This window comes from Arvicanthis niloticus, chromosome 17 (genome assembly GCF_011762505.2).
Source record: "Arvicanthis niloticus isolate mArvNil1 chromosome 17, mArvNil1.pat.X, whole genome shotgun sequence".
Lineage (NCBI taxonomy): Eukaryota > Metazoa > Chordata > Mammalia > Rodentia > Muridae > Arvicanthis > Arvicanthis niloticus.
In genome coordinates this window covers 31728588-31754956 of record NC_047674.1, presented here as the reverse complement: position 1 = coordinate 31754956, position 26369 = coordinate 31728588, and the positions used below count along the sequence as shown (strand labels likewise).

Genomic DNA, 26369 nt, shown 5'->3' with positions numbered 1-26369 from the left:
TCAACTGAGAAAATGCCCCCATCCGACTTGCCTGCAGGAGAGTTTGTAGAGCATTTCCTTGACTAATGATTGATGGGAGAAGGCCTGGCCCACTGTGGGCGTGACCAGCCAAGGATAAATGGTCTGGGTTATACAAGACAGCAGGCCGAACAAGCTAGTATGCAATGTGCCTCCTGGTGTCTGCTCCAGATTTCTGCCTTGCTTTTCCCTGATGATAGACTATAAGTCAAGTAAGTCCTTCCTTCCCAAAATTGCTTTTAATGGCAGTGTGTTATCACAGCAATAAAAAGCAAAGACAGACAAAAATCTTTCAGCGAAATAAATACTTCATTAAGTTGTCTTTCACCATGTCTTTCACAGCAACAAAAGAAAGTAACTTAACACACTCACCAATGCCCATTCTAATAAACCAATCAACAGAGGGCAACTACATATGAAAAAAATATGTTCTTCATAATAGGAAAGTTCCAAAATTGGAAACAACTTTAAAAACCTCCAGTAGGACATTTTTACATAGGATAATACGCAGGTGTTAAAAATACTGAAGTACACCTACATGCATCAAGTGGGAAGATGTCTCTCAACAGAAATAGACCTACCTACCTATACAAATTTAAACCCATAAAAGTGATACATAGTAGGCTATTAAAAGTAGCTCTGCCCTCAGAAGGAGACACCACTCCACACAGGCCTGTACAATTGCTCTAACAAACTCAACACAGTTTTAAAAGAACTGTCTCCAATGACGTTTCACCCAGGAAAGCACCGCTCCACCATGCCGCCATTCTCAAATACCCACCCATACTCTGACGCTGAGCTGCCTAACATACCTTACGGCTGTCATTCTGAGTAAGGAACGCTAGTGCCATGTGTTGGGCAGAGGATTTATTACTAATCTGACAATGTCATTACACAAGACTTACACAACCAAAATTCCCAGTAATGTTTCTGGTAGAAAGAGCCATTATCACATGGCCTTAGAATAGACACAGAGAGGCTGCTGCTCCAGCCAGCCAGCCAGCCAGCCAAATGCATACTTGTGGTAAGTGCCCACTGCAGGAGACCTTAGCCTCCTCACACAAAGAAAACTATACTTTCATTATTCAAACCAAGTTTTCAGTTATCTTCTAAATACTGTCTGTTATTGATAATATCCTAAAATAGTGTTATCACTAATCTCTGCTACTTCAGGTGCTGGCTTTTGTACAGACAGTTTTCTTTAATAAGCCAACAACAAAGCCTATAAAATCTCTCAGAAAAAAAATCATTGCCAAATAAACAGGAATATCAATTATTTCTAATTTTGAAACAAGAGAAAACAAATTAATTTGCATGCTTTTACAAAGCTACTTTAAATAATGAAGCTGATGTTCACATCTGGTCAGCCTCTAGCTAGTAACCATTCTCTGACACGTGCACAGATGGTGAAACTCAGAGGACAGGTCATATAGCACATGTTCCTGAGCCTAGCACTTGGGAGGCTGAGGCAGGAAGACTGACATCAAGACCAGCCTGGACTGTCTTTTCTCAACAAACAGACAGACAGACAAAAATCAGCCAGGCATCAATAGAGACATACACCCTTAATCCCAGCACCCAGAGGAAAGGCAGGCCAATCTTTGTGAGTTTTGAGGCCAACCTGGTCTGGTCTAGTTCTAGGCCAGGACTACAAAGTGAGAATATCTGAAACACACAAACAAACAAAGAAAAAAACAAAACAAAACTCAACTCAGAGAACATGTGATAGAGCAAAGGCACACGGCATGCACCACATTTAAATGAAGAACACAATCTACCTGTCAGGTGCAGTCAGCAGAAGGCTCTCGAGACTGTCTAGATCACAAGTCTGCTTTCCATGCACTGAGAGAAACGACTTGCATCCTTCTGGTGGAGGCTCATCAACTGCTATCTGTCAGGAAAACAAATACATGTTCTACTCAAAGACAAGATAAAAATGCATGCTAGAATGAAATTATGTGATTACATGATAATCTAACATCAATAAGGCAAAAACTATCATGTGCACAACACCCACCATGGGCCAAGGTGGCAAGAGCGCTCCAAGCCAGAGCTCTGACTGTTATTCAGTTCTTTCCGTATCAACCCGAGATCAGCACTGTTATAATCCCACAACAGAAGGTTACATTTCTATCTTATCTCAGACTTATCAAAAGACATCTAGGAATCCAGGTTGTACCTTCAAAAACCCTTGACTCAAAATGTCAGGGAGTGTGTATGTGTGTGTTTCTGTATACATGTATATATGTATATGCATGTCCAGGTCAGAAGTTAACATGGAGTATCATTTCTAGATTAATTCAAGTTTATTTTTTGAGACAGCTTCCTTCACCAAACCTGAAGCTCATCAATTCAGCTAAGATGAACAGATGATGAACTTCAGAGATCTCCCTGTTTGTCCCCCTACCTGCTAGCCCTGGGGTTATAAGCGTAGGCCACCATACCCAGATATCAAGGCCTTTTACCAACTAAACTATCTCTTTAGCCCCTTAAAATGTCAACTAACCACCTAAGTTCAATCCCTAGGACACACATGGTAGAAGGGGTCACCCAACTGCTTCAGGCTGTCTTCTGACCTCCCAGCACGTGCGTGTGCATGCACACTAAATAAATAATAAATAAATACATAATAGAATTTTTTATGTCAATTGTTAAAGAGTTCTGTGTTTGACACTGAGTATTGAGAAATGTCAGGACAATGGAAAGGTGCCAACAGAGAGAGGTGGTATAACAGGACAAGTCAGAGGTGAAGGGTAGGGCTGGGATCCTGGGGACAGAGATCTAAACAGGAGAGTGGGCAGAAAAAGAGGATGGAAGAAGAGTGGGGTACCAAAACTAAGGAAGTATAGAAAGAGCGTATGGAAACCCATGATCATACAAGCTTATTTAAAAACTGTATTTCTTTTTAAAAGAGTCTAAATGAAGGTACCCTTCATTGATGGATGGTGCTTCTACCAGAAGTCTTGGGTTATTAAACAAAAATTCCAGTGCTGGGTATAGACTGTTTCCCTATGAATTGTTGACCAGAAAAGCACAAGAGCCTCTCCTTCAAAACAATATGAGCTATCGCCATTGAGCTTGGTGCCACCAGATCTTGATGGTAACATTCCATTGCTGGGGCTAAAAAGATGGCTCCATAGTTAGGACATACTGCTCTTGCAGAGGACCCAAGTTCAATTCCTAAGCACCTACATCAAACAGCTCACAACCCTGTAACTCCAGCTCCAGGAGAATCTGACAACTATGGCCACCGTGGAAACCTATACTCATGTGCACGTACCTACCTACACATGCATGTATGCACACATAATTTTAAATTGTACAAAAATATTCTGTTTCTAAAGGTACCACACATTTTGATCACAGGACAATCAAACTGGACCTAAGCCAGACGCTCTCTCCCTACAGGCGAGCCTTCATACTGCTAGAACAGACTATGCAGTCTGCCAAGAAAGAAAATTATCAATAGTCTTACTCAGATGTGAATTTTTTGGGCTACAACGATGATCTGTGTGGGCAAGATGTCCTACTAGTGGCATGAATGTCACTGCAGTGACCAAACACTTTCTCACTGACTGGACATTCCTCAGGGTCATTCCAAAGGCTAAGGTAACTTGTGCCTGTTTCTGTAAATCTGGGAGAATCCTCGGAGCCAACCTACTATTACTACTTTGTGGCATCAGACTACATTCTAAATATTCATCCATGTTTATACCCACAGATTAGTGTGTGTCCATGCCATCACTGGAGATGCTTCTGACTGCAATGACTAGCAGCTTCCACAGAAACCCGGACAGAAATTGGACAAAGTGCCAAAGATAACTGATGTGAAAGGACTCGGTCCTAAATGAGACAGCTATTACCACCTCTTCCAAGGGTCAAGACACTGAAGTAGAAGGAGTGCAAAGAATGTAAGAGGCAGAAGATGGGGAGATGTGCAGAAAAGGATGTCTTTTTTTCTGGACATACAGCAGTTTCTTTCAAACTCATGACACTGGGTGTCTGCACACAGTCTATACAAGATTAGGTCCTTCACATTTCATCAGGGACAAAGGAAGAGCCATAAGGCCTCACCCCAACTCCCAGGACTACTGGCAGTTAGGGGTTGCTGGCAGAGAGGATGACATTCTCTTTAAGGATGGAGCGACTATGAAGTTTCCCTGCCCCAGTAAACAACTTCCTACCTACATTCTGTGAAGAAGCTCTAATTGACTCAGTGGACCACACTCAAAAAGAAGACACAGAAGTAGCAGACGTTTGTTGAGAAGTGTTCCATGCAGAGAAGAGAATAAAAAGGGAGAATGAAGGTTAAAAAACAACCTAAAATTCATTATAAAAGTATGAAACTGGGGCTAGAGAGGTGGTTCAGAGGTTAAGAGCTCTTGCTTCTGCAGAACACTCAGGCTCAACTCTCAGAACCCATGTGGCAGTTCATAACCATGCATAAATTAAGTTCCAGGGAATCTGATATACTCTGACATCTATAGGATCCTGACACACACATAGTATACAGATACAGAGATAAGCAAAACACTCTATACACACACATACATACACACACACACACACACACACACACACACATATATATATACACACACACATACACACATAAACACCAAAGTAAAACTATGCTGTCCTAACTAAAGATAATATGCAAATTAATAGAAAGCTCCTGATTTAAGTAAGAATTCTATAGTATCTAAAGAAAGAAGCCAGGCACAGTGGCTCACACCTGTAACCTCAAAAATCAGAAGGCAGAGGGGAGAACACTGTCAGTTCAAGACTAGCACAGAAACAAAGAGATAAAGACCCTGAAAACAGCCAAGCCAAAGAACAGACAACAGTTTTCACTGGCAAGTACAGTAGGCCAGCGGCTTCTGTCCAATCTTAGCATCAGGCAGTTAATCTTAGCATTAGTGTCTTACAAAGATCAAAAGCCAAGACTCCCTTCTAAGACACAGCCCCATGTTAAGAAGAAACTTCTGAAGTAGAAAACTTCAGGACAGAGGCAATGGGAGAGAAATCCACACAAAAGCGCAGGAGGATGGAGCTGGAGAGGTGGCTCTGGAGTAGAAGTGTACAAGCGTGTGCCACCAACACCGTTTTTAGATGCAAGAGAATGAGCAGGCAATCTCAGTAACATACTAATGTATTTCCTTAGCACTACAGAAATCCAACAGAAGTGGGAACTAGGCTAACCTCTAAAAGGTAAGAAATAATCACACAACAAAATGAATATAAATCTCTACAGGGCGAATAAATGTCTCAGTGGGTAAAGCATGAGGGCCAGAGTTCAGATTCTAAGAATAAACCTTACAAGCCATGTGAGCATGATAGTCCACCTAAGCCCAACATAGAAAGGAGAGCCCCAGATAGCCAATCAGATTAGCCAAAAGGCCAGCTCCAAGTTCAGTAAGACTCTACTTCTATATAGAAGGTTTAAGGAAGACACTTGACTACTTTAGATAAACACACACACACATACACACACACACACACACAGAGAGAGAGAGAGAGAGAGAGAGAGAGAGAGAGAGAGAGAGAGAGAGACTCTAATTCAAAGCCCATACTAAACTGAAATAAAGAGGAGCAGAATAGCATCTGCACACACAAGCTCCATATACAGGAGATTACTTTAGGCACAGAAACCATCTGCATCAACTGCCCAAACTCGTAGCCACATGCCACATGTGGCTTCTGGACAGGTAAATGTGGCTACTGCAAATGAAGGCGTAAAGTCTGTCTTTAACTTGAATTGATTGAAATCTAAACAGCCTCACCTCTCCTGGGGGCTAATATTTACTAACATAGTAAAGTGTATTGCCACAGTCAATGAAACAATGTCGTAAATATACAGCCAGAGTAAAGAGAAAAAATACAATCTATGGGCTGGAAAGATGGCTCACTGGTTAACAGAGTTTACTGCTCTTGCAGAGGACCCAGGTTTGGTTCCCATATCAGGTGGCTGTCTCACAACTGCCTGACCAGCTCCAGGGTATATGATACTTTCTGGGGCTTCCACAGCCACCTGCACACTACAACACGAACACATACATGTTTTTAAAAAAAATTGTTTTTCTTAATGTAACCTATCAGCCAGACCTATAATCGCAGCTCCCTGAGTGGTTGAAGCAAGAGGATAAGTTCAAGGCTAGCCTGGGCATCATAGTTAGTTCAAGGCTAGCCTGAGCAGTTCAACGAAACCTTGTCTCAAAATGAGAAAGAAAGAAAGAAAGAAAGAAAGAAAGAAAGAAAGAAAGAAAGAAAGAAAGGAAGGAAGGAAGGAAGGAAGGAAGGAAGGAAGAGGAAGGAAGGAAGGAAGGAAGGGGGAAGACGGAAGGACAGACAGAAGGAGGGAGGGAAGGAAGAAGGAAAAGAAAGGATTATATTTAATATACTAAAGGAAAAAATGCAAACCCATCACATTTCACAATGATTTGTGTGTGTGTGTGTGTGTATGACAAGAAAAAGAACAGACATCCACAGCAAAGATTAGACTGCAGGCAGACATGGTAGTGGAGTCCTGTTACACCATCAATAGGGTGGCCGAGGCACGACATCTACTGTTCTAGGATGCTTTGGGCTGCATAAGCAAACCTATGTTTAAAAAAGAAAAAAAAGACGGGGCTGGAGAGATGGCTCAGTGGTTAAGACCACTGACTACTCTTCCAGAGGTCCCGAGTTTAATTCCCAGCATCCACATGGTGGCAGGAACAGCTGTGAGTTCACATCTTGATCCACAAGCAGTAACAGAGACAGCATCAACTAAGAGCAACGTGGCAGCCTATAGAACAGGCAAAGTCTTTACCAAGAATATAACCTTCTAGAGAGTAGAATCTAAAATATAGGAGAACTAAAAGAAACTGGACATCAAGAAAACAAATAACCCAATTTAAAAAGTGGTGCATGCCTTTAATCTTAGCACTCAGGAGGCAGACACAGGCAGATCTACATGAGTTCAAGGCCAGCCTGGTCTACATAGTAAGTTCTTGGGCCATAAAATATAAAAGCAAACTATAAGAGGTGATTCTGACAGGAAATGGCCACATGGCTCCTTTTGGAGAACAACAGTGGCTTTGACAGAGCACATGGAGGACTTTAAGGGCAGCAGCTGATGTCTGTCTTAGCCTAGGTAAGCATTACAAAGGTGTTCACTTCACAGTGATCCACCCACACAATTTGTCTGCTTTGAGTGGTCTTCTATACCTGTTTTGTCTTACAATATAGGATAGTTTTAAAAATCCACATTTCTTTCATACAAATGTCTAGTTGATATATACACATCTGGTTCTCTAGTGTCCCTGTCTTTCAAGACTCAAACTTAAGACCCTTGCACTGACACTTTGAAGCCTCTTTTTCTTTTGCCTTTTCATGTATCCACAGAGTAAACCAGATCACTTTACTATAATGGCTCTCTGATCCTAGATGTTGGGACTGCATTCCCTTGGCATTGCCCGACACTTCCTATCTCTTATAACCTCTGCTTTTACATCCAGAGGTTGTGACTGGATTCAGGTTCACTGTTTAGCAAGATTACATCTTCCAGATGTAATTCCAGATGTGTCTTGCATAATAGTGACCTAGCTGTACTTCTTCTTAAGACAGCTTTCTTTTCATTTCTCACATGAAAATAAGTGTAAATCATTCCTTAACATTTTTTATATCCAAGTCCAGCCCCGATGCAAGAAAAGTAAAATAAAATTCATATATCTGTGATTGGTGAGGAGATATGACTCAGAAGTCAGATTTATTAATTTGCCTAGCATGTCCAAGGCCCTGTGTGTTTCATCCCCAAAACCAGGGAGGAAAGGAAACATCTAAGATTTAAAGATTTTAATGATTTAAAAACATCAGTTTTGCTCATTATTTAAAAATAAATCCTTAATCCCCAAAAATGTCCAATAATCAACCAAATAAGGGCTGTCCTCTGGACACACGATGTCTTTTTACCTGCTGGAAGGCTTGAATTGAGGCTGAGTAGGAACGGAGAGAGAGACAAAACTTCAACAAATTCTGCTGCAGAGGTGACAGGAACTGAAATGCAGCTTCCAATATGGCATCATAATAGGAATGATCAGTATCTGTTGAAGAAGCACAGCAACCAGAAGACGGGCATGATTACAGATAAGCAAGGACAGGCACAGAGCACGAGCCAGCGCTGTGAATGAAGGCACAGAGGATGAACTGTTTCCAGTGTACCATCCAGTATACCACCATGAACTTGTGTCAAGTGACGAGGCCTGTAACACAGACACTTCTTTCCTCACTCTGAGCTACACTACCTGCCTGGACTGCTGATTCCCTACTCGCCGCGATGACCTAGTGAAGAACTCAGCCGTGAGATGGCTCACTTAGGAAAGTAGACTTCTCTCTACTCTGCCTCAGACCAGCTACATCACTGCTTGGATCCCAGAACATGCCTTTGTCTACCACATCATTCATCAAAGTGCCTATTACTGACTTTGGACGCCACAGACAGAGGCGAGGACGTCTATCTGTGCTCTGAAACACTAAGGAGCACAACAAGATTCATAAGATATTGACAGTGTCATAAAATCTGTCAGTGAGCACTTAAACAAAAAAGCAAGGCCAAGTTGTTTAGAAGAAAAAGACATCTGTGTGCTAATATGAATAAATCCTCCAACAAATGAAAGGCGGAGGTACAAAGCTTGTTACACAGCAAGCAGTTATCTGTGCCAAGACTATGACATAAAGATGTGTGAGTGTGTATACATGTGCATGTAAGTGTAGTGTAAAAAAATACTTTAAATGACTTTCAAAAGCAAGCAAAAAATACAAGACACCTAAGTTTTTATATAGCTTTGACTGCAGTATGAACTATGAGTTATCAAAAAATAAAACCTTCAACTGGAAAAATATTGAGTTGGCATGTGAGTGTGGTGTACACACATGTATGTGCGGACACATTTGTTTCAAGGAGACATGAACACACCTACATGTGTATGCAGGCCCAAAATGTATCCCAAGCATCTTCTTCAATCTCTCTCCATTTACATGCTGAGCAAGTTCTCTCCATGACACTGGAACTTGACAGCTGCAGCCAAACCTACCAGCCAGCTTGATCCAGTGATCCCTTTCTCTGCCTCCCAGAGTACTAAGATGACAGGTGGCTATTATGTCTGCCTGGCTCTTACAGGGTTCCAGGATCTGAACGCTGGCCTTGCTGCTCACACTGTAAGTGCTTTAGGCACTGAGCTATCTCCCTAACCTCAGTATTTACATCTTAAAAAGCAGAATATAAGAGGCTCCATATCACATTAGCATCATCTTACATAGGGAAAAAAACAGAAAGAAATACATCAAAATAGTCACAAAAATTAATGTCAATCTTTGGATGGTAGAACTATGAATAATGAAACACTGAATGTGCTCTTATGAATTCACATCCCTGTGACATTATCTTATCCAGAATATATGGCATTTATATTGAAATTTCATTTTAAATGTTATGACTTGAGGTTTTATTTAAAAATCCATATTGACGCCGGGCGGTAGTGTTGCACGCCTTTAATCCCAACACTTGGGAGGCAGAGACAGGTGGATTTCTGAGTTCAAGGCCAGCCTGGTCTACAGAGGGAGTTCCAGGACAGCCAGGGATACACAGAGAAACCCTGTCTCAAAAAAACAGAAAAAAAATCCATATTGACAAATTTATTACACGAAGTCATAAAAGTAAAATATGTTTTTAAGATTCATTTATCGTTTTTAGTGATGTGTTTGTCTATGTGTTGTTACATGCACATGACTGCCCTCAGAACCAGAGGCATCACATCCCCTTGGAGCTAGAGTTACAAGTAGCAGCAAGCCGCTGGAAATGGGAACTGAGAATTAAACTCAGGTCATTTGAAAACCATGCACACTCATAACCACTGAGCTGTGTCTCCAGCTCTGTGAAATAATCTGTTACAAACGATTCTAGTTCACTCTAACATGACTCTAATTCTTACATGACTACATGACTAAAACTTACAAACGCCTGAGCAAAGTCTATACGTGTTCCTGTCACGAAATTCAGACGGCCATTCAAATGTTATTTTAGCAAAAATGTAACTAAGAGCTCACTGGGTGGCGTCTTGTGCATCTTATGGCACCACTCTGATGTGCGTGGCCCATCCCTGACCATTAGGTAGTGCGTGGCTATCTCCTCTGTTAGCATCTTTGGCTAGCACTGTCTGTAACCTATACTACATCTTTTATGTTAGAAATGTTCAAAAAAGCACACCATAAACTAAAACTGAGCAATATAAGATACATCTTAATTTGACATCTTGACACTCCAGAATTCAGTGGCCAGCAGGCATATCGAAAAACATGCTTAGTGGCATTAGCTTAATGGTAACACACTTAACACAAATAGACCAGTTGTGTAATTAGTTCATACAAAAAGGAAGAATCAATCAGACAGATAACCTTAATACCAAATGATCTACAATAAAATGTATTTCCATTAAGTAGTCTCAAAGCACATTAACAAAAGAGCACAACAGAGCAAACACAATGAGAAGAAAGGAACCATTTTCAGTCACAATTACAAACTGTGTGCACACACAAAATGATTTGTGGCTACACACAATGGTGTCTGCCAACAGCCCCAGTTATTCAGATGTTAAAGCAGTAGGTCTGGGTAATCAGCCGGCTCACAAAGCAAGACTCCATCTCTTCAAAAGGAAAATAAATAATGTGTTGGTTTAAATCAATAGGGGTTTGGGAATAGTTCAGTGGCAGAGCACAGGTTTCCCATCTACTAGGCTAAGATCAATCTTCTTACCATGACAACTCTAGTCATTAAAGAAAAAGTTTTCTATTAGCTGCCATGTTACAAGTATTATACATAGAAGACCATTTTCTTCCAACATTTCCCCAGACCACAAAGTCAAACAAGTATTTGTTTCAATTTTACCGTGCTGATCTGATGATCCAATGTTTTGACTGGCTTCTACAAAACTCCAAAATTTCTCTTGACTGTCTTCTGCTAAGAACTCACTGGGAGAAAAGTGGGAGATGTCAGCAATGAGATGATAAAATCTTTCAACACAAACTATATTACTAGCAAGAATAAAAGGAGACTTACATTCCCAAATGTCTGCAGTTTGGCTTTTGCGCATGTGGACGCGCATGCGCGCGCGCGCGCGCGCGCGCGCGCGCACACACACACACACACACACACACACACACACACACACACACATTATACATCTTTATGCATAATGTAAATTTTCCTAACAGAAAGTAAGCTTCATTATTTTTTTAGCTAATAGTAACAGCCTAATAATGTGTCCACTCAGTAGCTACTTCTTAAGAAAGCTGAAACAATAAAAATGCTATAATAATAGGGAAGCCCTAATGTACAAATGACTTATGGAACCCATTAGCAGAACCCATCAGCCATGACAGCAGAATTAGGAACTGGCCATTCTAGTGCAGTTTCACTCACATCCTTTCTGAGAGATCTTATGAAGAGCAAATATGTTAGCTAGAGGTTCTCCCACAGTGAACATGAACCGCAGAACGATTTCTTGAAGGATAAAGGCAGCGTGTTAAGCTTTTAACATCTAAAAAAACATATTTTCAAGATCACTGAATTTTAGCTTAAAATTAATATACATCTAACAAAATCAAACCTAAGAATTTCTCTCTTTTACCATTATACTATTATCTTAAAATAATGGTCTTTCTGCATTTCCTTTCATCCAAGAATCTGAAGTTCCTGAAGTAAAATGCATGTCATGCCTGCATACATGACTCACATAAACTGAGGACGGCCACTCTGAAGCCCAGTCCCAATGTGGTGGTGACCTCTCACTGTCTTGACACAAACTATGACCCATGGCCTAGGTCTCAGCTTCCCTAGCTACAGGAAGGCCCACTCATCACTTGACAATGCTGGGATGTACAACTCTCACTCTACTCCACAGCTAACCACAGAAATATGGGAAAGTAAGAAACAGTTCCTGGTAATGCACAACTTCTCTAAAACTGGGTTTCAAGAATTGCCCATTATTATTATTAGATTATTCAGTGCTTCCATGAGACTTATTTTTCTAGGCTGTCTAGTAGCTGATATAAACAGACTGGCCTTAGAACAGCTTACACTCTAAGTCAGTCAGTCACAATATGCACATGACCAACTCATGAGCTAAGGGGAAAATGCAATACACAACAGTGGTAACAAAACAAGCACTCACTCAGGCTAAATACTTCTCACATAATCATAAACAAGCTTCTTGAAACACATTTTCTATCCAACTTCAAAGGTCTAAGATTGTCATAGTCTCATTAATACTACTAAATCCACTGAAATAATCCAGAAGAGAATAGAAGGAGTTATTACAAATACTGGAATTGTTTGTGTAGTACAACTGAATCTGCTCTGTCTTTTGTTCTGCTCTTAGCTTTGTATTCCTATGCCAGTGAGTAAAAGGGTCCATGGATTCGCTATAAAGCATTTCTTTCAGCTGGGAAGATGAGGATGGTACTCTTACTGCTCTCTGACACTGGGTATGCACCTTAGGGGCCCAACAACCTACAGAAGCACCTAGGAAAGCGACCTCCAGCCCAAATCATGGATAACAAGAGTCATGTGCAAAGAATACATGCCATTTCTTTATTAACAAATACCTTTAAAACATCATAACACAAAGTTCTTCATCTGCAGAAAACTAAGAAAAAAAAAAAAAACAAAATCTCCATGTTTCCATTGCTATTGTGGAGACTGGAGTGAGTCTAACACAGGACTGCAAGAGTAAGAAAGGCACAGATTAGAGTCTGTTCTCAGTACACTAGACACCCTTACTTGGGTGCAAGTCCTCACAGCCACCCTGCTCACAGCCAACCTGCTCACAGCCATCCAAGTCACAATCACCCTGCTCACACCCACCCTAGTCACAGTCACCCTGCTCACACCCACCCTGATCACAGCCACCCTGCTCACAGCCACCCTAGTCACAGTCACCCTGCTCAAAGCCACCCTGCTCACAGCCACCCTGCTCACAGCCAACCTGCTCACAGCCATCCGAGTCACAATCACCCTGCTCACACCCACCCTAGTCACAGTCACCCTGCTCACACCCACCCTGATCACACCCACCCTGCTCACAGCCACCCTAGTCACAGTCACCCTGCTCACACCCACCCTGCTCACAGCCAACCCGCTCACAGCCAACCTGATCACAGCCATCCTAGTCACAATCACCCTCCTCACACCCACCCTAGTCACAGTCACCCTGCTCACACCCACCCTAGTCACAGTCACCCTGATCACAACCACATTCCAAATAAGCAAGATGCTAGGAACTTGCTAAAGTCTTCATCTACAGAAAAACTAAAAAGGGAGCTAGCTGGGCTTGGTTGCTCATGCCTATAATCCCAAAAATTGTCATTAGGAGACAGAGGCAGGATCAAAAGTTTGAGGTTAGCCTAGTTTCAATATAGCAAGACTCTGTCCCTCACACACAGTGAGCAAGTGACTTAGAGAGAGTATATTCCTACAAGCAGCCTGACTGTCCTCCAGAATCTGTAAATCTGGTGGTAATTTTATTTTCTTAGACTAGTAGTCAATATAAATTCAAGTAGATTTGATTTATAACTCATTAATAACTCTATCATTCTATATCCTTTGACCATTCTAATATCTGACAATAAATGATTATTGCTCTCAATTTTAATAATACTTATTTAAATATTTCAAATAGCAACTATAGCTGCTCAAAACATTCAAGAGTTTTACTTCAATTAAATGTATATTCATTTCATGGGCAATCACAAAGCTAAAATCCCTTCATAATCATCAGGCACAATCTAAAAATATACAGAGGGATGTTTTTGGTCCCTTAGGGCTAACGGAAGGAAAACAAGGTCTGTAACAGCCACACGGCCTGGTACATATTCATCCACAGAGAATCCATCATCAGAGACAGGAGGGAAGAATGGCAGCCTCCGTGAACTCTAGCAGTAACTGCAATGATTTCAAACACACGAGGCTCCTCTGGAGTTGCCTACTAGGCCCATCACTTTGACCACCTGTTTGCCAACACCTACTGGAGAAGGGGCCTGAAACTAACAGCCCAAAATGGTGGGTTGCCAGAGATACCCTGAAACGGGGAGATGTAATAAGGAAGCTGGTGAAGCAAACATAATAGCCTACATACTCAAAACTGTGATCAAAGACACCGGGGAAAAACTGAGGAATAAGAGCTGACAGTTTCAGACATGCTTTCTCAACTCTGTGGATATGTGTCATAAGACCCTTCTAGGGGTGGAGATGCAGCTCAAATGTTAGGAGTGGCTGCCTAGCATGGCTGAAATCCTGGGTTTGTTATCCCCAATATCACACAAACCAGGCATGATCACACACGACTCTACTCCCAACACTGAATAGATGGAGGCATGAAGATCCCAAGTTCAAGGTCATCCTTGGCTACATAGTAAATTTGAACCAAGTTTGCCATACATGAGACCCTGGTCTTTAAAGACAAAAGAAAACAAAACCCAAGAATTTTGTCCTTTAAATCACTTATACTTTTCCAATTTAAGACTTAATTATTTTATATAATTAATCTATAGCCTGTTTGTTTGTTTGTGACAGAGGATCACTATGTCTGGCCTCACACACAATTCTCCTACCTCAGCCCCTCTGTGTGCTGGATGTAGAGATGTACACCATCACTTGTGGCTATAAATATCTTTGGAGGAGGATGCGGGTCAGCACTGAGGACTGAACAAAGGCTCACACCTGGCAGGCAAGCAAGCATTCTACTGCTGAGTTACATTCCCAACCTCTCACTGCTATGCTGCTGGGTGATAATGATGTCTTCAGATAGTGTCTGCATAACTTACCCATCTGTCTTAGTCAGAGTTTCTATTCCTGCACAAATACCATAACCAAGAAGCAAGTTGGGGAGGAAAGGATTTATTCAGCTTACGCTTCCACATTGCTGTTTATCACCAAAGGAAGTCAGGACTGGAACTCAAGCAGGTCAGGAAGCAGGAGCTGATGCAGAGGCCATGGAGGGGTGTTGCTTACTGGCTTGCTTCCCCTGGCTTGCTCAGCTTGCTTTCTTATACAACCCAAGACTACCAGCCCAGGGATGGTACCAAACACAATGGACCCTCCCCCCTTGACCACTAATTGAGAAAATGCCTTACAGTTGGATCTCATGGAGGCATTTCCTCAACTGAAGCTCCTTTCTCTGTGATAACTCCAGCCTGTGTCAAGTTGACACACAAAACCAGCCAGTACATCATCCTTCCATCTTAGCTACTGCTGCTACAGATATGTCACCATTCCCAGCTTTAAGGGACTTTTTTTAAGCATTGTCTTCTGTATCACAGGTTGATTTTGAACTCTCTATAGATCAAAGGATAACCCTGAACCCTGATCCTCCTGCCTCAACCTCTCAAGTGCTGGGATTACAGGCATGTGATCATCACCCTATTGGTTTATGTAGTGTCAAGGACCAATATAGTTATACGAGGGAATATTATGTGGTACAAAAAAAAAAAAACTTTACATGTGTATATATATGCTGAAATAAATTAGTAAGATCTGGCTTACTACAAAAGTAAGTAAAATAGTAATAATAATAACAATAATAATACCTCTAAACTTAAGAAAGTGTCCAGATTTGGAAGACTACAAAGTAGAACAGGAGCATCTTTATAAACAGGAAGACTTGGGTTCTTCAGCTCCTTCCTCATCCACCCCCCATTCTCTCATCCTAGGGTCTCGTTCTTATGTGCAATATCCCTAAACCTGCCTGTGCAGCTGACAGAGTCTGCATCCTCATACATGTACATCCTTTCCTGTACAGAGCACAGTGGGCATTGTTAGGGACATTTAACATATGCAAATGAACAGAGTATCTGTTCACTGCAGACCCTAGGTCTACAGTATTCTGTCAGAAGAAGAGAATACCTCCTTACCTGGCTTCCAGCAGCAGTGGAGCAGAAAACCACTTTGTGGTAAGAGAGGTGGTAATGGCTTTTGAATTGGCTTCTGCTAAAGAAAACAGGCACAGTAAGGCCAGTACAATCAGGAGTCCCATGTTGTAACAGAGACCTAGAGGGAAAAAGAAGAGAAGGTATTGTTCAAATTCCACGAGGAAGCACAAAATGTTAATACTTAGGGACACAGGATAACGGTAAAGGAACAGAAACAAATACTCCTGAGACCAATAGCACTTTTAACACCGTGATGGCTTGCACCAAGGAAAGTCAGAAAGTCGGAGAGTTAAAGCTGGCTGGTCGGCTATAGCCTTTCCTCCAAGAGTGCCAGTTCCCTTCCTAAAGGGTGATGCTGGTCACAAAGCAGCCTACATGCAACTTCATAAAGTCTGAGGGTAAACAACGCTAAGACAGACAGTGTAAATGACTAGTAGTAATGAAGGCTGAATCATACTCTCCAGGGGAGGGGTGTGGGTGTGGTGTTACAGTGATAACCCAGCTACCTCAGAATGGGAATGAACTTGGAGACAGAGTGTTTACAAGGCAATAACACTTTGGTCATCAGGACAGTAATCCAGTACCACTAGTGTTAAGAGAGAGAGAAACATGAACAGACCCAGAGAAGAGTATCTGTAAGCAGAGAAGCAAACACTGGAACTATACCACAAGTCAAGGCATATCTGGGGCTCTGATGCTACTAGAGACTGAAAGAGGCAAGCAAAAGTCCTCCCTCATAGTGTGGGGAAAATATAGTGCTGCCACACCTCAATTGATGACGGACTGAAAAAACTGGAAGACAACGAAATCTACTGTCAGAAGCCACCCAGTTTAAGGCTCAGTTTCCTTAGCTCTAGGAAACAACGTAGTGCATTTCAAAGTAACAACTCAAAGACTGGATCTGCTATCAGCCAAGATCTTGTTCAGTAGTTTTCTCATGCCAACTGCTCCCATCTACAAAGGAGGGAATCCACATTCCTTGGGAAGGGGCACAGAGCCTCCCATCAGCAGCCTCTCCAAGCAAACTGACATCTCCATCCTGACAGCATCCAGACCACTGCACAAGACGTCTCCAGTTTTTAAATGATGTCATGATAGAAACCTGCCAACAAAACTTCCTAAATCAGACACCAGAGAGCTGTAACAGAGGTCAGCATCCTCCATCTAAAACTGTGGCTCAGGGGTGAAACCCTTGCCTACCCCAGGATGATGCCCATACTGGAGAGATGGCTCAGTGGTTAAAAGCATTGACTGTTCTTCCAGAGGTCCTGAGTTCAATTCCCAGCAACCACATGGTGGCTCACAGCTATTTGTAATGGGATCCGATGCCATCTTCTAGTGTGTCTGAAGACAGCTACCATGTACTCATATACATAATACATATTTTTTAAAAGCATACTTTATACAGTGTACAAAAAGACTGAAAAATAATTGAAATAAAATATAGAAATACAAAGTATTTCTTTTAGAAGAGGGTTCAAGCCCAGCCACCTTCTCTACAAATAAACAAAAAACCAAACAAACACTGAACACTCCATGTGTTAATAAAACACTCAGTCCTAAATGGGACATCTTCATCAAATCCTCTCCTCAGGGTAGGGAGCTTGGTAGAGATTGTAAGAGCCAGAGGTGATGGATAACACCATAGAAAGTGTCCCCCAGACACAACAGGACTGTATGAACTCACAGAGACAAGAGCAGCACACACATGGCCTGCACAGGTTCAGCGCCAAGAGGGGGAAGTGGACACAGACTCCCATCCCTAACCAAGAAGCTACCTGCATCTGATACCTACTTGCAAAGGAAAAAGGGAGCCTAACTGAGTATGTTAACCACCCCAGGGCAGGCCCCACGCCCAGCAGTAGAAGGCTAACACAATACAAACTCAACTGTACTTATGTAGATTTTTTGTTTAATTGTTTGTTTGTCTCAAATTGCTCTATTTGGGTCATTTTTGTCTTACTGGTCTTTTACTTGCATAATTTGGTTTCCATTTTCTTTCATTTTTAGGTTTTGTGTGTTGGGGGTGGTGAACTCTTCTTGCTTTAAGGTCAGGTTGTTTGTTTGTTTTTAAAGAGAGACAAAAAAGGGCATGGAGTTGGGTGGGTAGGAAGGTAGGGAGAATCTGGGAGGAGTTGGGGGAAAAGAAAAGAATAATCAGAATATACTGTAGGAAAAAATATTTTTGAAAAAAAAGAGGAAAGAACATGGCTACAGTTCTTCTAAGGCCCAACCTCGAATTACAACACAGAGCAAAAATGATAAAGAGAGCCGGGCAGTGGTGGCACACGCCTTTAATCCCAGTACTTGGAAGGCAGAGGCAGGCAGATTTCTGAGTTCGAGGCCAGCCTGGTCTACAGAGTGAGTTCCAGGACAGCCAGGGCTACACAGAGAAACCCTGTCTCAAAAAAACAAAACAAACAAACAAACAAACAAAAAGATAAAAAAAGGGCTGATCTTGCTGTATGGGCAGACGGGCAGATCAGTGGAACAGAGGCCTTGACACAAAATGACAAAGTTACAAAGAGCCAAAGACATATACTGGGAAAAAGAGCACAGCACTGGAACCCTGAGTTTCTACCTGCAGAAGATGACATCAGATTACCTTTCATCTTGTACAAAAACCATTCAACATGAATTAAGGACCTTAATTTAAAACCTGAAACTTCAGGACTGGAGAGATGGCTCAGTAAGCTGGTGACAGTACTGGATGCTCTTCCAGAGGTACTGAGTTCAATTACCAGCAACCATATGATAGCTTACAGCCATCTGTAATGGGATCTGATGCCTTCTTCTGGTGCACACTTATAAATAAAAATGTAAAATTAATTAATTAAAAACAATTTAAATAAATAAAGCCTGAAACTCCTAGAAGAAAACAGGGGATACTGTTTGATACTGGGATAGTCAAGAGCTTTAAAAGAATACCAACAGCACAGAAACTAACCCCCCAAGTATTGGACGAGACAAAACTAAAGACTTTCTCTACAGCAATGGAAACAACCTTACAAAATAGGAGAGAGTCTCAGCTATGCTTCGGGCAAGGGAAGAATATCTAAAATTTACAAAGAACTGCAGGAATTCAGTAGCAAAGAAATAAAACTGCCAATCAACAAGTGGGCAAGTAAAATGAATAGACAGATTTCAAAAGAAGAAACGCGAATGGCCAATAAGCCTTTCTAAAAGTGTACAATATCACTACCCACCAGCCAAATTAAAGCTCCTTTAAGGTAACGCTGCACACCAGTCAGGGTAACTGTCAGCAGCCAAACTGACAACCACTGCTGCAGAGATGTGGAGAGAGAGGGATTCCTAGTCCCTGTTGGTGAGGACACAAATTAATACAGCCATTGTGGAAATCACATTGGAGATTTCCCAATAAATTAAAACCAGAGCTACCATATGACCTAGCTACTTCACTCCTAGGTAGCTAGCCAGAAAACCCCACACCCTGGCATAGAGATGTGTGTGCCTCTATGTTTACTGCTGCTATATTCAATATAGCAAAGAATTAGAATCAACCTAGTTGTCCATCAATACATGGAAAATGACATTTTTACACACACACACACACACACACACGCATGCACACGAATACTATTCAGCTCTAAAGAAAAACACTCAAATTTACAGGAAAATAGGTGGACTCAGATGTATAATATTAACTAAGGTCACACAATCAGACAGAAAAAAAAAAATCCTGCATTGTCTCCCTAATATTTTGGCAAAGCCCAGCCAAAAACCTAGAGTATATCTGTAAACAAATGCATGTGTGAGTATAGTGTAACAGGAGACGGAGAACAAGGAAGGCTAAGCTTTGGGATGGGATAGAAATCAATGTAAGGACGGGCAGAGCTGTGAAGTGGATATTAAGGTCCAAGCACCTCACATGCATCCTGTTTCCTAGTCTCTTTACACAATGACCAAAAGACCAAAGATATGGAAGGGAGCAGCCATGTCTACTTTGTTACACAGCATGACACTTGGCACATCAGTAGTTGGTCCACAGATGTGCTGTACAAAGGAAGCACCACCATCCCCATTTGAGAAATAAGACAAGGAAAGGCCAGAGTAGTTTACCTTGGAGATGCTGGGAACTAAGTGGCAGAGTTCAGAGCCTTGCTTTGTTCCATTAGTAGATTTGTATGTTTTTATGTCTTATTCAGTAACACAGGCTGCTTGGAGCTGGGGCGCTTCCTGAGATTTTAAGAGCACAACCCTGTGCCTTACAATGTTAGTAGTCTGCAGTGTCGTGCTATCCATTTCCTATCTGTTTTAGGGGAAGTGATGATGCATTCTCTCCAGACTCAAACTGAGCAAACCACATTCTCTCAAGAACAAAGGCAGGTTCAGGTTTTTCTGAGTCAGGTGTAGTGCATGCATTTGGTACCAGCACTAGGGAGGCACAGACAGGTGGATCTGAATCTGAAGCCAGCCCACTCTATAAAGTGACTTCCAGAACAGTTAGGGCTATGATAGAGTTCCTGAATCGAACCCCTCCCCAAATAGAAGTTTTGGGGTTCTTTTGGTTTTTTTATGGGCATGTCTTTGGAAGGAACTATGTCAATCTGAAGGAAGTAGGCCTAAAACTGGCACAGGGGCAATTCACCCAACCACCCTGACAGGTTCATTAGGCTGACTTCTGGGGCTGAACATGAGATCCTCAGGTGTAGGGAGTTTTACCTGTCATGGGTATCATGCCTAGGATGAAGCCTGGAACACAGGAGGTAGGAACAATGGAATAGACACTGGGTCATTCATGAACAGATTAGGAAAACAACAGAGAAGGCATATGGGCCAAGAGTCACTATGATCTACAAAGGCCAGGACCACTTGGCTACTGCACAGGAGCACTTGAAGGGGTGTGATGGTATACAGATGGACAGCAGAAGAAACAGAAGGAAGACACTGACACCATGGCTTCTGGCTTCTGGGAGACATTTCAAGGGGAAACAGCTGGAAGGCATTGGGGCAGGTATCTTAAGAGGACCAATAGGAAAAAGAAGAGGACCCAGGGGACCTATAAAATACCCAAGCCAGCAACAACAGAGCCGAATTCAGCCTTAGGGCCTCTCCCATCCCAAAGGAATAAAGTGGTTACTGTGACTTTCCTCCAGACTTGGTCACTTAATGTCAGAAATTGAACCTGAAAATCCCCTTGACAACGAACATTCTTGCTGTACACTAAGATCTCTATGAGTTCAAAGATAGCCTGGACTACGTGGTAAATTCCAAGGATACTTCCAGCCAAGGATACTTGGTAATACCCTATCTCAAAGACATTGCTTTAAAAGTAATTTAATAAAAGTAGAGAGTAAGGAAGACTAGATAGAAGATAGATAGATAGATAGATAGATAGACAGATAGACAGATTGATTTCTAAGAATACTTTTAAAGGTTTATTTTTTTTATGTGTATTGGGTGTTTTACCTGCCTATAGATATGTGTGCCCCATTTGTACCTGAAGCCTGTGGAGGCCAGAAGAAGGTGTCAGGTCCCTTACAAACTGAAGTTATGGACAGTTGTGAGCTGACATGTAGATGCTAGGAATCAAGGATAGATCTTCTGGAAGAGCAGCTAGTGCTCTTAATCACTGAGCCATCTCTCCAACACCATGAGGAAGACTGTCAACAATGACCTCAGGCCTCCACACACCCATGAATATGCCTCCCAAACACAAGGAAAAACACACAAAAAAGATTAAGATTGTAGCCGGGCAGTGGTGGCGCACGCCTTTAATCCCAGTACTTGGGAGGCAGAGGCAGGCAGAGTTCGAGGACAGCCTGGTCTACAGAGTGAGTTCCAGGACAGCCAGGGCTACACAGAGAAACACTGTCTCGAAAAACCAAAAAAAAAAACCAAAAAAAAAAAAAAAAAAAAAAAAAAAAAAAAGATTAAGACTGTAAAAAAGATACAAAGCTGCATACCGAGAGGTACTCTTGCAATATTTTAAAGACTTATTATTTTTACTAACATGTCTGTACATGAGGCTGAGTGAATCTGTATACACCACGTGCATGCAGGTACCCAAATAGGCTGGCGAGCATTGGATCTCCTGGAACTAGAGTTCTGGGGATTGTAAACGGTCTGTTGCGGGTGCAGAGAACAGAACTCAGGTCCCCTGCCAGACAGTAAACACTTTCTCAACAGCTGCACCGTGTCTCCTGCTCCACCTTGCAGTATTTTACAGAGAATGTATACACCCTTGACACATCAGCACCACTGCAGATGAGAACAAGATGAAAGCTACACAGTGAAGAGCAGCTTTGCAAATCTGACCCCACACTCCACCACATAAGTAATACTGGAAGAAAAACTTGTCCAGAGAAACGGGGAAGACCCTCGCTGAAGCATTTGTCTGTTTGAGAATGCTTTTTCATTATATAAGTTCCACTGGCATTCTGACCCTAGTGGTCCTTTTGTGCTGCTTATGTAGATATATATTCTAAGGGGACAACAACTGAAAGGGCTATGCTGGCCAGCACAGCAGACAACCAGCAAACACTCTAACAAGTTCTAGGCCTGAGACTGTTAGCAACCATCCATGAGCTCCTAGAGCACTTAAACTAAACCTCGATGGCTGATCACAATAAAATATTAAAAACTGTAAATGACAGGTGTGTGTGGTGAGTGCTTTCACTTTCTGGAAAGCAGAGCAGGCACCATGATTCTTAAGTTACCACCAAACTCCTTTCTCTTTCAAAACAGGTTCTTGTCAGGACCTATGCTGCCCTCTATCTTGCTATGCAACTGGGGACAATCTTGAAGTCCAAATCCTACTGCCTCTACCTCCCTCTTGAGTGGGGGCGGTGAGGGGGGTGGGCACCACCACAGACCCAGCTGCTTCATCGTTTTAAACTAAAGAAGAGTTACAGAACTCTTAAAAAAAAAGAAAGAAAGAAAGAAAGAAAGAAAAAGAAAAATCCGCAACTGCAAGTCTACAGACTGAGTTTCAATGTGTGCATGTAGCAAACAAAAATAATGGGAAACATCCAATCCAAATGCAAATTAGCTAAGCTTGACACATTCATTCCTAATAGCTCTTCTCTGTGAAGCATATATTTGGTTTCCACTCCAAGGAGTCACTATTCATCTGAATGCAAAGGACTGGATCCCAGCAGAGACTTTCTCAACTGAGGTGTCTCCGTAGCTCCATCTATTCCCTTCTAGTTAAATGTGCACTAAGATACCCTGCTACTGTACAAAGTATTGTTTACCTCCTTTAAGAAAGCTTCGAATCAAGGGGATGGCTCAGTGGATAAAGGCACTTGGTACAAGTGCCTGATTAACTTGAGTTCAATCACCAGACCCCCACAGTGGAAGGAGAGAACCCTCTCCTAAAGTTGTCCTCTGATCTCCACATGACATATATATTCAATAGATAGATAGACAGACAGACAGACAGACAGACAAGGCAGATCGGTGTCTCTATATCTAGATATCTCTCTCCCTTTCCCTGCCTCAAGAAAGCAAAGAAGAAAGTTCTTGTAAGATGGCTCTGTGTGTAAAGGCTCTTGTCATGCAATCCAGATGACCTGAGTTTGATTCTTGAAACCCACACAGAGGGAGACGGAGAAAACTAACACCACTAAATTGTCCTGCACACACAGAACAAAATCTAAGTAAACAATTTTTTTTATTTATTTAAGAAAGAAAGTTTCAGCTAAGTTTACCAAAAGCAAGTCAGGTGGAAAGGCTACAATCTGCTCCAGCTTTGTAGTGTTAACCAGCTCTTTAAAATGTCACCAAGCAGGTCCAGTGTTGGCTGGTCAGGCCTCTAGTCCCAAGGCTAGCCTGGGATTCTGAGACCCTATCTCCAAAGGATTAGGGGAAGCAAACAGATATGAGTGTGTCTGCATGTGTTTGCCAGTGTACACGGTATTCCTAGGAAATAAAGAAGTTTATACTACAATAGGCTTGCAAGTGCACAGATGTTTCCAAGGCAGGGCAAGGGTAAGATCACAGGTCTCAGAACCAACAAAACATGCTCTCCAACTCGAACCTGGCAACAAATGCAGAACAAGAGAGATTTCAGCCCAGCAGCAAGAAGAGCTCTCGACCATAACGTATTGGAGATGCACGCAGATCACAAGCTAAAAGTGAAGTGAACCGTCCAATTTCATGCCAAGAGATCTTATCACCCACAGATGCATCACCTGAAAACAGAAACCTATAAAAACACCAACTCGTTCTCCAGAGTCATGCAAAATGCTGGTTCTCAACCTACTTAGGGTCAGACTTGGCCTAAAGTCCTGGAGCACTTCCTCCTCCTACACCTCAAACAGGGTCAGGACTGCTGGAGTGAGCCAGCGGCCCCCACCCCGCAAAGAACAGAAGACCGCTGGGGACAACTTGAGGCGCTCGCGGAGAGAACACTGGAAGGGAAACCGAGTCAGAATACAGGAGGAAGTCCAAGGTGACTCGGACTCACGGTCGCCTCCCGCGCTGGCCCCTCTCCTGTTTCCGAGGCCTCCCCACGCCACCCGAGGTACCTGTCACCCGCCGCGCAGCCGCGGCACCCGCAGCGTTCGCAGCCCCCCGGCTGCACATGCCTGGGCTGCGCTTCATCCACTCTGGTGCCTGCAACGACGCCTGAGCAGGGCGGGGCAGCGGTGATCGCCGGGGAGGCTGCGCCAGTGAGAAGCCGACACGCGCCTTTCCCGCCGCTCCTCACAAGCCGGTTTCTCAAAGCAATAACCCAGTTGCCAGCTGCCCCTGCACTTCCGCTTCCTAGAGGCGAAGGCAAAACGACTTCCGGCTATCGAGTGTGGGCAGGGGTTTGCCAGAGAGTCCTACGGCCGCCATGTTGCCGGCATAAGCCCCGCCCCTTTCCGGCTCCTCCCCTCTCCTGGTCGGTCCAGATGGCCTCCTGTATTTAAGATACTAGAAGACCTAGTCCAAGTGGGTGAGCTTCAAGACTGAGCCCAAAAGTGCTGGCAAATAGTTATTTCAACCTTTTTCTCCCTATTTTTATGATTTATTCCTCTCAAGTTAAATAAACGTACACTGTTAAACTCAAGACACAAAAAGCAGAAGGATCTCTGTGAGTTCAAGACCCTATCTCAAAAGGAAGAAAAAGTTATAAATTTGTTTTAGAGTATGTGATGTTGGTTAATGCAGAGACCCATAATTGGTCAAACTGACTGAGACTACATGATCTCAGCTCTGAATAAAACACCTATATCACCACCTCCAAGACCCAAGCAGCATCAGAGAAAGCAAAAAAGACAGGTAAAGGTTCTTGCTGCTAAGCTGGAAACCTAAGCTCAATTCCCAGAATACATTTAAAAAAAAAAAAAAAAAAAAAAAAAAAAAGGCCAGGCACAGGCTGGGAAAATGACTCAGTGGATTAAATATTTGGTGCTCAGCTGTGAAGACTACAGTCCAGATCTCCAGGACCCTCATAAAAATTGTAATAGCTGCCTGTAATCCCAGCTCTCAGGAGGCAGAGACAATTCCTCTGACAAGGTGGCTAGCTAGACTAGCCAGAATTCTTGAGCTCAAGAATCCTACTTCAATAAATATGGAGTGGTTTGGACCCAGCTGCTTCATCGTTTTAAACTTAATGTCAATTAAGTTCATACACACATATATTCATACATACATACATACATACATGCACACACAGGTACACAATGCATACATACATAATACATACATGCATATATCCATTCATATATACATACATGCACACACAGGCACATACATACATACATACATACACACACACACACACACATGCACACACACACATACACACTAGCCAAGTAAACTCTGAAGGTAGAGACAGCCAGAACTTTGGGGCTTACTGGCCAGCAGGCTACCTGACAAATGGGTGTGTTCCAGGCTAGTGAGAGACACTCTCAGAAAACCAAACTGGACAGTGTCCTGTGAATTGACAGCTGAGGCTGACCTCTAGCTTACACACCCACGTGCACACATGTGTACCAACCTGGAGACAGCCACACAAAGGAGAGAGCACTGATTGATTGTTACTCCAGATCTTCTCTCCAACTTTTGGAGTGGCACGTTTGTCCTCTGAAACCAGTTCTCTGTAGGTTTTTATTTTTATTTTCTATTTCTTGTTGTGAGGGCAGGAGAGACATCTGTGCCTCTTATAGATAGAACAGGAACAATGAGTCTACAACTTTGAACACTTGAGGTGAGTTAGTGGCAGAATTCAGGTCTCTACATGACCAGTGCTGTGCGATAGAAATAAAGTGTCAGCCAGGGCAGGTGAGATGGCTCAGCCGGTAAGGGTGCCTGCCAACAAGTCTATAGACTGGAGTTGGATACTCTGGTAGAAAAAGAACCAACTTGCAGAAGTTGTCCTGTCTTCTGATCTCCACATGCATACCAAGCCACAAATACACCTACACACATAACCA

At 42.5% G+C, this 26369-nt stretch overlaps 1 protein-coding gene across 4 annotated transcripts in view; it reads right to left on the bottom strand.

The window, feature by feature from the left end:
* Uggt1 (UDP-glucose glycoprotein glucosyltransferase 1) overlaps window positions 1–24719 on the bottom strand; it is a 106843-nt gene extending 82124 nt beyond the window's left edge. Inside the window, exons 1-5 of one of the 4 annotated variants that reach the window (XM_034521238.2) lie at window positions 24474–24719; window positions 15964–16099; window positions 10943–11025; window positions 7972–8102; window positions 1797–1909 (exon numbers count right to left, since the gene is read on the bottom strand). In XM_034521238.2, the coding sequence (XP_034377129.1) occupies window positions 1797–1909; window positions 7972–8102; window positions 10943–11025; window positions 15964–16099; window positions 24474–24549 (539 nt within the window). In that variant the 5' untranslated portion in view covers window positions 24550–24719. Of the gene's footprint in view, window positions 1–830; window positions 892–1796; window positions 1910–7971; window positions 8103–10942; window positions 11026–15963; window positions 16100–24473 lie in introns of those variants that run through there. The other 3 variants (XM_076915081.1, XM_076915082.1, XM_076915083.1) reach the window with 3 other exon arrangements.
* Between the last annotated feature and the right edge of the window lie 1650 nt (window positions 24720–26369).